Source organism: Hesperophylax consimilis, chromosome 20 (assembly GCF_061612785.1).
Source record: "Hesperophylax consimilis isolate HC1 chromosome 20, BYU_Hcon_1.0, whole genome shotgun sequence".
In the NCBI taxonomy this organism is placed as follows: domain Eukaryota; kingdom Metazoa; phylum Arthropoda; class Insecta; order Trichoptera; family Limnephilidae; genus Hesperophylax; species Hesperophylax consimilis.
Window position 1 is genome coordinate 24,618,456 of NC_142855.1, and position 17,596 is coordinate 24,636,051.

General features: G+C 36.9%; 1 protein-coding gene across 1 annotated transcript; it reads left to right on the plus strand.

Annotated features, from left to right (window-relative positions):
- Window positions 1-293: 293 nt before the first annotated feature.
- Window positions 294-3,433, plus strand: LOC149414409 (uncharacterized). The gene is made up of 8 exons (XM_089644164.1): window positions 294-398; window positions 1,179-1,288; window positions 1,432-1,669; window positions 1,906-1,977; window positions 2,304-2,420; window positions 2,589-2,663; window positions 2,753-2,869; window positions 3,332-3,433. The coding sequence occupies exons 1-8, from the start codon at window positions 294-296 to the stop codon at window positions 3,431-3,433; spliced, it is 936 nt and encodes a 311-aa protein (XP_089500290.1).
- Window positions 3,434-17,596: the final 14,163 nt, after the last annotated feature.

A 17,596-nucleotide genomic window follows, 5' to 3' on the forward strand; every position in this document is an offset into this window, starting at 1 on the left:
AACCTAAAAACTGTAAATTCATTTTAAACATGAACTTACGTGGGGAGTACATTTAGGTTAGGTTGAATATATATTTTTAACTCGCTAACACTATACGGATTATATTTTCATCACAAATAACTTTAACTAGCTAAATTTTAGACACAAAATGATAGTATCTCACGGCATCACACAACTGCGTCATGTCACGCGTGGCCTCGAGCGAGATGTCAAACTCTAAGCCAATGAGATCTGAGCTTTCTACCACAATACTTTTTTCTAAAAGAAAACGGAGTTATGGGTGTCGGTTTCAAATGGGTTTCAAGGACAGGCCGGAGTTATATGCCTATACACACAGAAATGGAAACGTCACTAGAGGTGATCAATATTTGGGTAAAGGTTATGAATTCCGCTTCACGGTAAATATGGAATGTTTACTTTGAATTAATACTTGAATTTAATTATATTATTACTAAAAGTTAGTATAAATGTTGGGGAAAACCAAAAATAAACACTTCAAATTTTAATTTCGTTTAAATTATTTCACAAACACGATATACACCGGTCGTCAACCAAAATCAAAACGCCATGATCATAAAATAACCACTCTCTAGATAGCTATCTTCGGGCTTTTTGTATGGCCCCGTTTTGTAACCCCCTTAACCACAGACGACCACAGATAAAACGGTCGTTTGGTCCCGACAGGTAAAAATATCGTGGACCGTAAAGAAATCTCAAGGCCATTTAAAAAAAGTGTAAACATAGACAGTCTTACTCATAATGAAATCCCTAATACGAAGATAATACCCCGTATTAGCTATACAGGGGTGGGGGCCTATACTGGTCAGATTAAAAATTTTTACTCATAATCATAAATTTTCCCAATATAGCTCGACGGCTGGATTATGGAATATGATTTTTTTACAGTAGCAACACTTGAAAAATTTGGCATTTCGCGGCGTGTTGCCAACTTCACGTTTATTCATATGTCAAAAAAGTAATCCAAGAGTTGGTTTGTTTATCTTTGAATAACCTAAAAATGGATAATGTTGACATTAATTTGGAGGAAGAATTAAAAAGGTGCAAGCGTAACAAAAATTGGGGTGACGTTGAAAAGGTTTGTTAACTTTTATCTTGGCTCTAATGTTTTGTTTACTTGTTTGAAATTAGTGTAAGTATAATGATTGTTTTCCTTGTAGGCCTTGTTGAAGGACTGTGTGGCTGAACACGTGAGGGCTGTAGAGAATAAAAACTCGGACAGTAACACCCTAATTGCCAAGATGGAAGCTTGGAAGCTTGTTTTATTAAAGTAAGTATACCTCCATAATATATACGCATTGTTAACTTTTCTACAGATTAAACTTTAAGTTTGTCGCTTCGTAGCTTTGACATCCATTTCAAATGTACCTAAAGGTGTGCATACCACATAATTAATAGCACACTATTTTTCAGATTTAACACACTAAGTGACCAAAAAAGAGATATGGGTCAGATACAAGCTCAATGGAAGATGCTCAAATTGGCTTGTAAGAGCCAATTGAGCCGGTATAGGAGGGAAGTGATGGCAACAGGTGGAGGTCCCCAACCACCAAGTCCTTCGCAGGATATTCTCTCGATGGTGGATTTGTTACCACATGAATTCGTAACGGACAAAAATGTTGATGATAGCGATTCAACATTTCAAGCAAAGGTAAATATATTTTTATCGAAGGAAGCAAATACTTTGTGGTGTGACATTATATATTAAATGGAAAAACACACTTTTTATATGAATTAATATTTAACAGCCAACCAGCATTTTTTTTTTCAAAAGATAAGTTGATAGTAATATTATTGAAATATTGATGGTTCTGTCTATATTTAAACTCATGTAAATCTTGCTTTAATTGCGGGAGTTATATTGGTAATTGTGTTTTATTATTACAGATGAATTTTCCTACATCAACCCCTCACTCCACACTGCCACACTCTGTTCCCAATAGGAAGTTGTCTTTTGAGGTAATATACCTAAACCTACTTAAATGATCAGCGCAACAATGAGTGCTAACTATTTGCAATATTTTTTTTTTTTTTTTTTTTTTTTTTTTTTTTTAAAGAAAGACAAACATTCCCGGGTTACGAATAACCCAACAATGTTTGAAAATCTCCTACTACCACCACTGAAAGCCGAAAATGTTGCTTGTGTTGTGATGGAGGACTTAGCCAGCCGAGGAATCGAACACGCGACGCTCGGGTGAGACCCAAGCGCTATGCCCACTCAACCACTGACCGGTCATAAAGCAGTAACTTTTCAGTTGGACATAATCTTTTGTTTATATCAACAGGAAACAAGTGAAGCTGATTCACCACCACCGCCACTATCACCACAAGCATACACCATCCAGCATGTCCCGCTGCACGCTTGCCCTCCACCTCCACCTCGGAGGCGACCATGCCATAAAGTAAGTATTTCTTCACACCACATTTTTGTTTGCTCAACTGACTTTATTGTCGTACCAAAACTGAAAGTTTACTAAGAAAAACAATAACTCATATATGAATATTTTTTTTTATATGTATAAAATGCATGATAATTTCAGTTGGACATAATCTTTTGTTTATATCAACAGGAAACAGTATCGAGTAACAAAACTGCTGCTTCGGAGAGAGACGGAAGACGTTTAAGCAAGAAGTTTCGGACTGAGGTACGTTTTTACTGCCAAGATGCTCAAATAGTATTGTTATTTTCCTAGGAATTCAATGTTGATACAAATAATATATGTGTTTTTTACAGGTTTCCAGTGAAGCTGATTCACCACCACCGCCACTATCACCACAAGCACACACCATCCAGCATGTCCCGCTGCACGCTTGCCCTCCACCTCCACCTCGGAGGCGACCACGCCATAAAGTAAGTATTTCTTCACACCACATTTTTGTTTACTCAACTGACTTTATTGTCATACTAAAACTGAATGTTTACTAAGAACAACAATAACTCATACATGAATATTAATTTTTTTATGTATAAAATGCACGATAATTAAGAGATTTGCAGAGAATAGATTAAAACACCGTACTAGGTGACTGCCTGTTTCATGGTGACTAAAGTTGAATATAGTTATTTTGTATGTTGTGTTAACATAATATGGATTAATAAAAATAATAATTCTAAAGCGCCGTTTTTGTGAGAAATCACCTCTGCTGTACACTTTGTTATATATAGGCACTATCTAAGTTTATTATTTACAAAGATACATAAACATACTTACCTGGATTGGAAATTGGAAAAATTATAGTAGAAAGTTGGAAATAGAATAATTATGTTAAACCAGTTATGAAAAGTTTTTTCATTTAATGTTTTTATTTTCAGGAAGACGACTTAGCCCAAATGAAGGCGAACGTCTTTGAAGAAACAAAAAAAATAATGCACCTTGAGCACCAAAAAAAATGGAGTACTTGTTTAAGCTCATGAAAGACGAATCCAGGGCCAAAATTCGTCTACAGGAAGTAGAGTCACAGACCAAGGTTAGCTTGATGAAGAAGGAAAGTGACCTTAAAAATTGTCTACAGGATGAAGAGTCGCAGACCAGGATTAGGTTCATGGAGGAGGAACACAAAATTAAAATGTCGATGCTGAAAGATGGATGGATAGCCAAATAATAATTTTATTTTATCTATATTTCATATTTTCGTTTACATTTATTAATGTTCTTCACTGTGCTAAATAAAAATGTACAGACGTACATCAAATTGAATTCCTTGTAATATAAATAGACCAGCTCAACGCCCATGTAAACATAATGAGGAAATCTATAAATGGTTTCCCAATTAGGTGAATTACACATGACTATAAATTAAGCACGTTGTAAACTGATTTCCCTAAAATAAAAATAAATAAACAATATTGATCATACCTTAGTCTTATTATTATCTTCTTCTTCTTCAATGGCGCTACAGCCCATTTCGAGCCTTGGCCTCCTTTAACATGAGCCTCCACCGCCCTCTGTCCTCGGCCGTCGTCTTCCAATCTGCAACATGGAGTAGTCCTCTGGCATCTTTCCTGACATCGTCCTCCCATCTCAGCCTAGGTCTGCCCGCCTTTCGTTTGCCTCCCGGGTGTCCTGTTAAAACCTTCTTTGGTACACGTGTGCTTGGCATTCGGTGCACATGTCCGGCCCATCTTAGTCTTTGGAGCCGTAAATGAGTAGAGAGTCTGGGAGCTTGGTAGATGTCATATAGCTCCTTATTGTGGCGGATTCTCCATGCCTCTCCCTCTCGCACCGCTCCTAAGATTCTTCGAAGTACCTTTCTTTCGAAGGTGTCCAGCCGTTCCGCAGACTTTGCTGTCAGTGTTCCTGCCTCACATCCATAGGCCAAGACCGTTCTAATAATTGTTTTGTACAGGGTTATTTTGGTTTTCCTATGGACGTTTCGGGATTCGAACACTGGCAGCAACGCGAAGTAAGTGTTGTTAGCGGCTGTGATGCGCTTTCTTACTTCTACTGGGTCTTCGTTGTCCTGCGTTATGATGGAGCCCAGGTAGGCAAACTCTTCGACCACTTCAAAGTTATAGGAGTTTTTAAAATTCACTTTATCTTTTATTCTGCGGTGTGGGGTTCTGGTTTGCATCATGATTTTAGTTTTGTTCTCGTTGATTTGCAAGCCCACCTCTCTTGCTGCAGTCTCCAAAGGGTCAAACACCTCTCTTACAGCCTGTAAGGATCTTCCGACAATGTTAAGGTCGTCTGCATATCCAACTATTTGATTGCTTTTGTAGCAAATGTTTGAGTCGGTAGCAATCATTGTCTTCCTCACGACGTGCTCCAGAACAATATTGAAAAGAGTGGGAGCTAAGCCATCACCTTGTTTCAGCCCCTGGGAGACGTTAAAATCCTCCGTTGTTTCACCTCCTATCCTTACTCGACATCGTGAACCAACCATCGTTGCTTTTACAAGCTTGACTATTTTGGGCGGTATACCAAAATTTAGGAGTATTTCATATATTTTCTCAGTAAAGTAAAGTAAAGAGTTGATCAGTGGTGGATCTCCCCCTCCTAAAACCTGCCTGATACTCTCCCAGCAAGTTCTCTGAATGACGTTCTAGTCTTTCTTTCAAAATCGTTGTGAAGATTTTATACGCTGTACAAAGTAGCGATATTCCTCTGTGATTTTCACATTTCAATTTGTCTCCCTTTTTATGTATGGGGCATATTATACTAGTTTGCCACTCTTCTGGTACTCTTTCGGCGGTCCATATTTTTACAATAAGATTGTGTAGCAGGTTTTTCAGATGTTCGTTTCCATATTTATAGAGCTCTGCCGGGATATTGTCTCCCCCCGGTGTTTTATTGTTTTTCAATTTATTTAGGGCAGCCCTTACTTCTGCCACCGATGGCGCTCTAGTCGTTTCATCATTATTTAGCTCATCCGGAATGTGAGTTGGTTCGACTGTCAGGTTGGTATTGGGATTCAAGAGCTGTTGGAAGTATTCTTTCCACCTAGTCTTAATCTTTTCCTTATCTCCTATTATGTCTCCATTACTATCTCTGCACAGGGATGTGTTGGGTTTGAAGCCCTTTTTAAATACATTGACGCCTTTATATGCTTCACGTGGATTGTTATTAACAAAATCATTTTCCATTTTCAACAATATGTTGTTAAAATATAGTCTCTTCTTTCTTTTAATCAAATGGTTAGCATCTCTTCGTGCTTGTTCGTAGGCTTGTCTTTTTGATCTTGTTCCTATTTCTATACATAATTTTCTTAGCTCATTTTTCTTGCAGACGCTCTGTATGCACTCCTCATCGAACCAGGGATTTCTAACCTGCCTAGGTCTATTTCCAATGCCTGATTCTGCCGCTGTCAGCAGTGCATCTCTCAGACTGGTCCAATCCTCTTCTAAATCGTTTGAGGAGAGCTGATCACTCAGTTGGTTTGGTAGGTTTGTTGACAGTGAGTCGTGGTATCTATCCAATCCTTCTGGTGTTTTAAGAGCATCGATGTTTAGCTTTGGGATCCTTGGCTGATTTCCTCTTCTATCTCTTGCTATTCTGCATCTATAGCTGGCTACTACCAAATAGTGATCCGAATCACAGTTAGCTCCTCTGTAACTTCTTACATTTGTGATACTGGTCGCCCCTCTTCTTTCAATTAGGATATGGTCTATTTGATTATGGTATCTGCCGCCAGGTGATGTCCATGTCCATTTATGTATATTCTTCCTTGGGAACTGTGTTGAAGCTATTATCATGTTTCGTGATTCTGCAAAGTCAATCACCCTTGTTCCATTGTTATTGCTTTCCATATGAAGACTGTTTTTTCCTGTAACCTGTTGGTGTGTCGGATCCTGACCGATTTTAGCATTAAGGTCTCCAATAACCATTTTAATATCATTGGATGGTATGGTGTCATATGTCTGCTCCAGTTTGTTATAAAATGTATCCTTAGTTGCTTCATCTTTGTCTTCTGTCTCAGCGTGAACATTTATGATGGAAATATTAAAGAATTTGGTTTTTATGCGGAGTATGCATATTCTTTCGTTTACAGCCTTAAAGCCAATTACTTGATTCTTCAATCTTTGATTAACGATGAAGGCTACTCCGAACTCATGGTGTTTTTCATTGCCACTGTGCATTATTGTATGCGTTCTAGTATCAAATGTATCAGTGCCTATCCATCTAGTTTCCTGCACTGCTAGTATATCTATGTTGTACTTTTCCATTTCTCCAAGTACTTCTCCGAGGGCCCCACTTCTATACATCGTTCTTACATTCCATGTTGCCATTCTCAAGTCCATATTTCGATTGCCAAGTTGTCTGCCGGGTGTTTTCGCTGTCCGAGGCTTAGTTTCCGGTTTCGTTATAATGTTGTTTTTACAGGGAGTGGTTATTAGCCACTCGCCCAACCCCTTACTGGAGGCGAGGGTTTTTCTGTAGGGGTTTTCCTTCCCTTAGCTGGGGTGTTCTGGTTTTATGGCGCCAGAGTTTCGCCATTCGCCCCCTCTCTGTCGGCTATGACCTCGATGGTGGGATTGTCGTCCCACACCGGTGATCACATTGCCCAGGGATCGCGGGGCCATGATGACCGCTCGTGGACGCCAGAGAGTTGGACTTGTTGGTAGTGCTGTTGATGCAGCTATGTCATTTGTAGCATTTCTTGAGGCGCGCATCATCCAGCTTGATGTGTCCCGCCACGACCTACCAACCCTTCGACCCCAAGGTTAGCTTGATGAAGAAGGAAAGTGACCTTAAAAATTGTCTACAGGATGAAGAGTCGCAGACCAGGATTAGGTTCATGGAGGAGGAACACAAAATTAAAATGTCGATGCTGAAAGATGGATGGATAGCCAAATAATAATTTTATTTTATCTATATTTCATATTTTCGTTTACATTTATTAATGTTCTTCACTGTGCTAAATAAAAATGTACAGACGTACATCAAATTGAATTCCTTGTAATATAAATAGACCAGCTCAACGCCCATGTAAACATAATGAGGAAATCTATAAATGGTTTCTCAATTAGGTGAATTACACATGACTATAAATTAAGCACGTTGTAAACTGATTTCCCTAAAATAAAAATAAATAAACAATATTGATCATACCTTAGTCTTATTATTATATCTTCATTATTGTGTAATATGCATTTGTGTCGCAGGTACATTATACTATTGAGTATGTACATTTTTTCAGTGTAATATAATTATAGATGTAGATACAATCATATTGAGTACATACTAATACATTTAAAAATGTTGATCAATGAACACCTGTCTAGTGGCATTTCCAATATGATTGATTGGGGCTACTTGTTCATTTGGGGCTACTTCCATGAAACCACCACCACCTGCTTCTGTTCCTGCACCCTCATCATGTTCTTCATCATCATCTATTCCAAATTACAAATCATAGCATTAGTACATACAAAACTCTAATGTAAGGAATGTCTAAAAACTGACATATTATATCATTATTGATACGATCAGTATTGTCGCGACAGAAGACCGTATCGCATCGCTATGTCGTGTAACTCATGTAATATAATTATAAACGAGTGTCTTACGTTTATTCAAAACAAGGTAGACACTCTGGATGAGATTGCAATTACACAATTATGCATCTCTACTTACTCCGAAGAGGAAATAAAGGAGGCGAAAACTATCCTGTTTGAAAAGCTTCCGGATAAACGTACTTTGCGGAAAGGAGATGGCAGAATCAGCCGAGACCTCCAGGACATCCTGAGAGCATTGAAGGAGACCGATCCTGATAAGCTACCAGTATTCGCTGCTAAACAATTGCATAAATTACCTCCCATCAACTTCGACAGCATAGATGTGTCCAAACTCCTTAAGGAACTCAATGCACTGAAAACGGAAATAACTCGTATAAGAACCGAACTAAAAGATTCATCAACCACAAAAAATGAAGACATAAAACAAGAACTGGCACTAATAAGATAGCAAATTGCAAATATTCAGGTTCCAAACAAACAAAGTGACTTAACTGGGAATTCGGAAGTAATTATTAACCACTTAACTGAGGGTAAGCCACGATTTCCAAATAGTAAACAAATACCGACGGGCGGCGCATCCTGCTTATCGACTGGTTCTAGCAATGCATTGTCAACCACACACACAAAGATAATGAACGAACACACTCCAAATAGTCCAGTGCAGCCGGGAATGAACTTTGCACATGCTTTAAAACAAAATAATAAACAGGCATCGCGCGACCACGGCCCGCGGCCTCGGCCTCCTGCGGAAGATGAGAGAGGATTTACATTAGTAACTAGAAAACCCAAACGCAACTTGAGAGGAAAAGCAACCTCAACGACACTGAAGTCGGCAGATTTAATTACGTCAATTTATATTTCGAGGTTTACCTTGGAAACTACCGAGGACGACGTAAAGACCTACCTTGTAGATAATGGTTTCGAAAATACTATGATCGAAAATATTAAACCTTACCGTCCCACGCCATTTAACACCTTTAAACTTTCTGTAAAAGCAACTGAAGGGCCGAAATACCTGGTGGAAGAACTATGGCCGGAAGGAATTGTATTCCGTTAATATATAGAATCGCGTGCATCAACCAAAGATCAAAATGACAACCGATAAATTAAGAATTATTTTGATTAATTGCAGATCGGTCCGTAGCTCCGAAAAATTTATTCACGATCTCTGCGAATCATATGACATTATACTAGTCCAAGAAACGTGGCTACTCCCAACCGAGATTGAATTTTTGTCTAATATTCACGAGCACTTCAATCGCTTGGGCACCTCAAGTTACCACAATCCCGATGGACAATTGTCGTATGGCCGGAATCGAGGTGAGTCTGAATACTGAAAACTTAACCATCTTCACGATCTATTTGCCGACTTGCTTAACTGACAACTTTGTGGAGTTTACCAACTGCCTGGCCTCCTTACAAACGATCATTGACGACAAAGATTATATCAATTCTATTATTATCGGAGACTTCAACGCTTATCCCGACTCACTCTTTGGAATAGAGCTAAAATCTTTCTGTCGAGAATTCGAATACATTTGTGCCGACACCAAAATTTTACCTGAGAATTCTTACACATACGTCAGTGACGCCCATAGTACTACCAGGTGGTTAGACCACTGTCTAGTTACGAAAAATATTTACAAAACAAATTATCGAGATGAAAATTCATTACGATGTTGATTGGACCGACCACCGACCCCTCGAACTAACTATACGAATGGAATAGTAACATCGGAAGTATTTTCATCTATATTAAGGGATCCAGCATTATGGAATCCGAAAAATATACTTGATATCGGAATTTATAACTCATGTTCCCAAACTTATCTAGCTAAAATCAAGCCAAAAAATACATTTCGTGAGGACAGTGGCAACCCTGAACGTGCCAAAATAAAACACCTCTATGGATGTATAGTACAAGCATTACGATACAGTGCCGCTCGTATATTTAGAAATCCTACTACACCAAAATATAAGCAAATTTTTGGATGGAATGAGTTTGTTGCAGACAAATACGAAAAATCAAGACAAGCGATGCTCACCTGGATTGATAATGGGAGACCTCACAATGGTCTCATCGCGGAGGATAGAAGGACAAAGCGTGCCGCCTTCAAAACAGCTCTAAAACAATGCCAAAAGAATTCGACACAACTCCAGATGGATAAAATAGCAGCGGACTTAGATAATCGGGACTTCAAATCATTTTGGAATTAGTCTAATAAAATGTTGAACATGCGTTCCAAAGTCTCGTGCAACATAAACGGAGAAACAAATCCTGAAGTAATTGCCAATATTTTCAAAAAACATTTCGCGACTACCACGCCGACCATCTCCTCAAACGAAACGCATTTGAACGCCTATGATGACATTGACACTATAGTCACTGCAAACATGGTGAAAACCGCCATTAAAAAGATGAAATCCGGAACTTCAGCAGGACATGACGGCTTAAGTACCGAACCGTCAAACATGCAGGGGTAGCGATTCTGAAACTACTGGCAACATTGTTCACCGATATCATAAAGAGTGGTTATCTTCCCAAAGTCTTGACAAAGACATTCATAATACCGATATTAAAATCTAAGCTGACAGACATAACTTTACAGGAAAATTACAGACCGATATCCATCGCCACCGCCACCGCCAGAATATTTGAACAAGTTTTCAATTTTCTCTTAGATCAAGTCGGACCCCAATTGAAAACGAAAGACAATCAGATGGGTTTCAAAACAGAATGCTCCACGGACTCAGCCATATTCTGCGTAAAACGGACGCTGGAATACTACAGGAAGAGAAAAACAACAACTTACGCATGCTTTCTGGACCTTAGTAAGGCCTTCGACAGAGTCTACCATCCATTATTATGGACCAAACTAAAAGAAAGAGGTCCACCATGGAAAGTAGTACGAATTCTCGACACATGGCACCGTCAACAAAAAACCTCGTTAAATGGAATGATGGTTTCTCCGAACCCTTTTTCTTAAAGAGTGGGGTAAGACAAGGAGGTTGTTTGTCCCCAGTACTGTTCAACATATATATGGATGAATAAACTCACAGGTTAAATAACGCTGGTGTAGGCTGCCATATTGGAGGGCAATGCATCAACAACGTGAGCTACGCAGACGATATGGTGCTGATGACACCGTCAATAAGGGGACTAAGAATTCTCTTGAAGATCTGCGAAGAATATGCACTCGAAACAAACATGTCATATAACGCGAAAAAAACAGCAAGGACCAAATACAGAGTGTAACGATTTGAAACTACTCGCCCCGGTGTCAAGCGCTTGCAAGAACTGATTAACTTAAGAAGCGTACAATTGTGAACACAGCGACGGCCGAGTACATAATCATAGACATCAGAGATTGCAAGCCAGTTCTAGGGAGATGGGACAACGGTCAGGACGTGCGTCACGGAACGGATTCCAAAGAGGTTTTGCTCCATTAAACACGTGAGCGATTGTCATCATGCTAATTTAGATTTCACAACATGGTTTACTTTAATTTATAAATTTGTTCTTCACAAGATGATTGGGAAGAGCTGGCGCCCTATGTAACCAAAGCAAGATTAATATTTGAGATGTGAAACTTTATCCTTTTAATTTTTAGTATCCACAGATTATCATATAAGAATTGTAAATTCGCATCACTAGTCAGATTTAGTTTAACGATCTGAACATGCCCTGATTTTAATAATAAACGTAGAGTCTCTTGCTATTTTAACTTGATAATAATGTAATTTAATAGATGATAAAGTACTTTGATAAATATCCTAAATAAATTTTGTTTTTAGCATCCACACTATTCTTCAATTTCAGATTCCCTTATTTAATATTGTGCAACACATGAGATATATGTTTACACACCTTTCAGAAATTTCACACCAATAAATCTCGGTACAAGAGAAGGACCAAAAAATTTCCCCCAGCATTTTTGAATGGAGAAACTCTCACAATAGTAGAAAGAACGAAATATTTAGGGCATATCATCACCAACAACTTAACGGATGACGACGACATCGACAGGGAGAGGCGAGCACTTAGCATAAAAAGTAACATCGTCGGCTTAAAGTGTAAAGCTGCTAACGGCCAAATAGTTAACTTTACAGGAGAGACAAAAAAAGTTCTTAAAAAAAAATAATTCATTTTAAGAAACGGTTCTAATACAGTATTGTGTATTTTTTTATTCTTTATCATATAAATCAAAAGAAGAGTTAGTAAATTCAGTATTTATTTAATAATTAACACATTTGTGATATAACAGGTTTTTGTAGAGCAGTAACATTATTAATAAAGGATTTGGCAGTTTTTCACTCTTAATATTAAACTACTTCATTTAAAAAAAAAATAAAAGTAATGTTTCTAAATACAACGTTTTGTTAATATTTAGACCGAAAAAAGATGTTCCTAATCTATTTTTCGGTCTCAATATTATAATATTGATAGGTTCTGGGCGGTCCGTTTGATAGATTCCCCAATCTTAACAAACGGACTGCAATCTTTAGAGCACAGGCGTCAGGTAGGTATGCTGTCCTTGTTCTATCGGTATTACAATGGAAGATGCTCTGAGGAACTAGCGTCATTGATCCCTTCGGCACTGGTGGGTAGTCGGGATACACGCCAAACGCGCGCCCAACATTTGTACACGGTTGACATTTGTCACATGAGAACGGGTCGCTTCTACGATTCGTTCTTAAGTTCAACAGCTCGGCTGTGGAACGAACTGCCGGCTTCTGTGTATCCTCCCTCCTACAACATGGGACTCTTCAAGACCCATGTTCACTCCTTCCTCTCCACAAAAAGACCCTCCACACAGCATCCCCAAAGATGACATAGGCCCTGAGGGAAATTATTTTCTTCAGGGCCTCCTGTGTGGAGTTAATATAAAAATAAAAAGGTTCTATAACTTTGGAAAATTACCACATAATTTAATTCTAAAACTAAATGCTCTATTATAATAGCTTCTCTTAATAACAAAATTTCTCTCTTATCAAAAAAATATTGAACTCTTAATATTTTACTCTCTAACATAAAGTAACAGTTACACGTTGAAAGTTTGTAAACTGAATATTTCTAAAATAAAATCAAAATAATCACATTACACACCAGTCAGTCTCAATTATTACTAATACGAGTAGTGACTAGTCATGAAGTAAATTATCATAATAATAACGATAGTATTCAGGTAAAATGCTTTTTAAATATTGCAAGTCTTCAAACTTCCTTTTTGTAATTTTTTATTTTTGTTTGAAAGTGATTTCTAAGGGAATCAAAAGGCTATGCAATTACAGTCGGTGATTTTCTTTGCGGTAGTATTTTTCGCACATCAGTGAATCTCAATTTAAAAAATACATCACCGTTTGGAGTGTACTGAAGAGCTCTAATTTCAGTAACTTTAGCGTCAGCTCTACCACGTCCAGGACAAATGCTTTTAAAAAAATTTACTTCATCAAAGCTTTTGAAAAAAGTGTGGTTTAAGTAAGTTACATCATAAGGTCTAGGGTTTTTTTCTTGCCAACCTGCAAATAGATATATACTCCGCAGTAACATTGATGTTTTTAATTTTTCGAAGAAAACTTCTTCGGAAAGGTTTTCACTTTGTGATGGCATTATTTATTTTAGTAAAAAGACAAATAACTTTGTTTACATCACTTTATTTGTACACAATCAACATGTTTCGTGAACAATGTTCACTTCTTCAGGATCAAACGTATACGTATACGTTTGATCCTGAAGAAGTGAACATTGTTCACGAAACATGTTGATTGTGTACAAATAAAGTGATGTAAACAAAATTATTTGTCTTTTTATTAAAATTGATGTTTTTGTCTTTAAGAGGAATGTATGCTGTCCGATTCCATCTGTATGTGCCCAACTTCTAGAAACTTTTGTTCTATGATTATGTTGTGGTTTATAGCCGACAATAGCAATGTATTAGACGTTACGCAATTCCTGTTTTGATACGTGCAACCATCGCTATAAACAATGATTTTATTTGGTTTTGCTTGTTCATTTTGTCGTAAAACCTTATTCTCAATTAAACTGACCCATATACTTGCAAACTCTTTCGAGTTTAAACCTCCTTCGGTTTCATTCCATAATTAGCAATAGCCATCTTTGTTCTTCAAATTAAGGCAAGAATGTGTATTTGGAGCTTTGTTCTATTGTATAAACTACTATTTTTTTTATTTGGGAGCCATCAGAACCGCCTGCAAGTCAACCGCAAACACACTTTCTTCAGCTTTATCTTTTTCTTTTTCTGCTCGAGCTTCTTCTTTTTTAAAAAAATACATACCTTTGCAAAATCTCAATCCTTAAACCTCCGTTTGCACAAGTAACACCGAATTATGTCATTATTTGTAAGAGCACGCGTGCTGTCATCGAAAACTCTATACAGAATGGCGGTTAAGATGGACTTAGCAGCAGACTTTTGACGCCATGGATTTGGCAGTTTTACTTATCACGCGTTTTCGTCAATTTAAAGCCAAAACTGACACTGGCTGCTTTTCTAGCTTGTGTATTTTTTTTTCTCTTTTGAATGGTATAATAAACGTAAAAACAGTCAAAATGGATTTAGCAGGTTTACACTCTAAGCCGACGACATGCTTAGTAGAAGATTTCGACTCTGCAGCCCGAAGGTGAAAAGGACGCTATTCTTAGCTTTCTGCACTACCTTGTATACTTGCGAGCTGTGGGCCAATTTCAAAAAGCGTACCATGGAAAGGCTTCGGATTCAATATAATAATGCTTACCGCATAATGTTCGGGCTTCCAAGGTACTGCAGTGCCTCCTCGATGTTCATGGAGGGGAGAGTTCCCGGATTTGCAACCCTAATGAGAACCAGGGTAGCAGGAACGAGAGGAAGGATCAACAACTCCAGAAACGTCCTCATCATCGAATCCCGCCAGACCTCAGGATCGAGCATCGAAAAACATTGGAGAAAAATATTGGCCCCATAATTATCGCTCCGATATACCAATAAGCTTACAAGAAATGTAAATGTTTTATGATATCACTCTCCATTATTTATATTTCCTTTTACTTTTTCTTATGTTTTATTTGCTTTATCAAACTTACATTTTTTTTATTTAGACTTACTTGAATCTCTGTATATAACATTGTAGTTATATTTTATGGAATGTGTGGGATTGCACTCACCTCCCACATTCTGTAATAAACAATTATTATTATTATTATTCAGCACTTTACTCCTGAGGCGCAAGGATATTGTGCTTCTTACTAAGGTCAATAATCAATTAAAAATACAATTTCATTAAAAGAGTCATCGTCAGCAATTTATACCTATTTGGATTCTTATTGATTTCCTTTTATGTTAATCTTTCGGGGATAAATTTGCGGTAAATTGTCAGTTTTTTAAAAACATCTTATATATAAATAAAATTTTGAAAATAATGTTGCTTTATTAATTGTTAAAAAAAATTATTTACTAACATAAATAATTGAAAATTGTGACTAATACTAATGCATTCGCTATTATTTAAAAAAAATTATGCATACAAAAATAAAATAATGTTGGTACTTACAATAATACATCTATGGATAACCGTAAACAAACAACAGCTGATTCTGACAGCTCCAAACTTTATACCAAAATAAGTGACAATTAAGCAAATCAACACAGTAATCCAATAAAAACCTAAAAACCAGTGTTACGTAAAACAAAGTGACAGTTTATCCGGTAGTGGCAGTGTAAAATAACTACACATTTTGTTAAAATAAATATATGCCAAACTACAAGTCATTGTAAACCAAAGACAATTTATGGATTTGAATTTGTGAAAAAAAAGAAGAAAAAAAAAAGTGTCATTTTTGTCATAGACTAAACAACTAAATTATATATTTTAAATTTTAATTATTTTAATAAGGGGCATTTATGAACAAACAATAGAAATTTTCCAACGAATTAAATAAATAAATACAACATCAAGAAAATGTCCAAATCTCGCAGCAAGTTTTCCAACGTGAAGAAAGTACTGACAACATCGTCACCACTAACAACCGCATCTGGCACAATGGACTCTCCGTCGGAGGCTCATCAGTCGATGATTAACATTGACAGCGACTCTATCTTGGAATTTATCAATTCCAAATTTGAAGAAATGAAGGAAGTTATGCTCAACAAAATTGCATCAGAGCTGCAAGAAATAAAAAGCTTTACTAACTTCGTTAACGAAAAATACGATGACATAATACACAAACTGTCAAAAATCATGGATACACCAAATCAAGTAAATAAACTCAATGAAGAACTAGCCAAAAAAGAAAAAAGATTGGCTGCAGTAGAAGTTCACCTGGCAGATCTGGAACAATCAGCCCTATTGAACAGTATAGAAATAAACGGTATAAAATTGCAAGACAACTTATCCCCAGTCCCTACTGTGACGCGGATCGCGGAGCTCGCGGGCGTCATAATGGCACCAGAGGATACCTACAAAATAAAAACCAACAAATCAAATGATCAAAAAAAAATCATCACGATTAATTTCGCAGACATCACAAAAGCACGCACCATGTTAGCTGCTAAATATAGTGATCCGATAAAAAAATTCAACGGGGAAGGAGCCCAATACGTTTACCTAAATGCAGCAGTAACGCCTTATTATAAAAATCTACACTGGAATGCCAGAAAAAGGGCACAAGAAAAAGAATATAAGTACGTATGGGTGAAATCGGGAAAAATTTTGGTAAGAAAAACAAATGACTCAAAGGTGGTTGAAATAAGACACCTAAACGATTTACCTACTAAGATGATTTAAAAAGAAGAAAAAAAAACTCATTACACTATTTACTCAATATGTTTATTATGGCTTCTACAAAGATAAAAACCAATTTTTTAACGGTAATTAACCGTAATATACCAACACCTGATATACCAAAAAAAATTGCATCTCTAAGAAATGCAACTCCAAAACTGATTATAATCAAATTTAAAAATCCAAATGGTCGAGATAAGTTTTTGGAAACAGATAAAAATTGCAATAAAAAAAAGAGAAAAATGAAGTGACACGGAACATTAACAAAACAGGATTCAAAACAAATATCCCTTGGCCCATGTCTTTCTATATTTGCTATATACAGACCACCTTGCTACAACAATCTCTCCCCTTTCTTAAATTCCTTAAATAAACTTCTTGAAGAACATAAAAAAAACTCAACAAATAATTATTGCTGGTGACATGAATATTAACATATTAAACTGCCTACCAAAAACTACGGAATTCTTAAATCTTTTTACTCACTACGGACTTAAATCTACAATAAACTCGCCAACAAGAACTACATCACACTCCAAATCCTGCATCGATCATATATTCGTTAAAACTAGAAGAAAAACTTTTTCATCCATTATTCGCTCAACTGTCACTGACCATTTTACAACTACATTAAACATACATATTAACAAAGAACAAAGTAAAAACAAAAATGACAACATGCAAGACAAAATAAACTTTAAGTCCCTAAAATCGGATATTCACGATGAACTTTGGACTAACGTACTAAATGAAATAGACCCAAACACAGCGCTGAACAAATTTATAAATACGGTTGAAACCTACATAACCAAACACACCACAAAAAATCCACAAAAGAACTACACA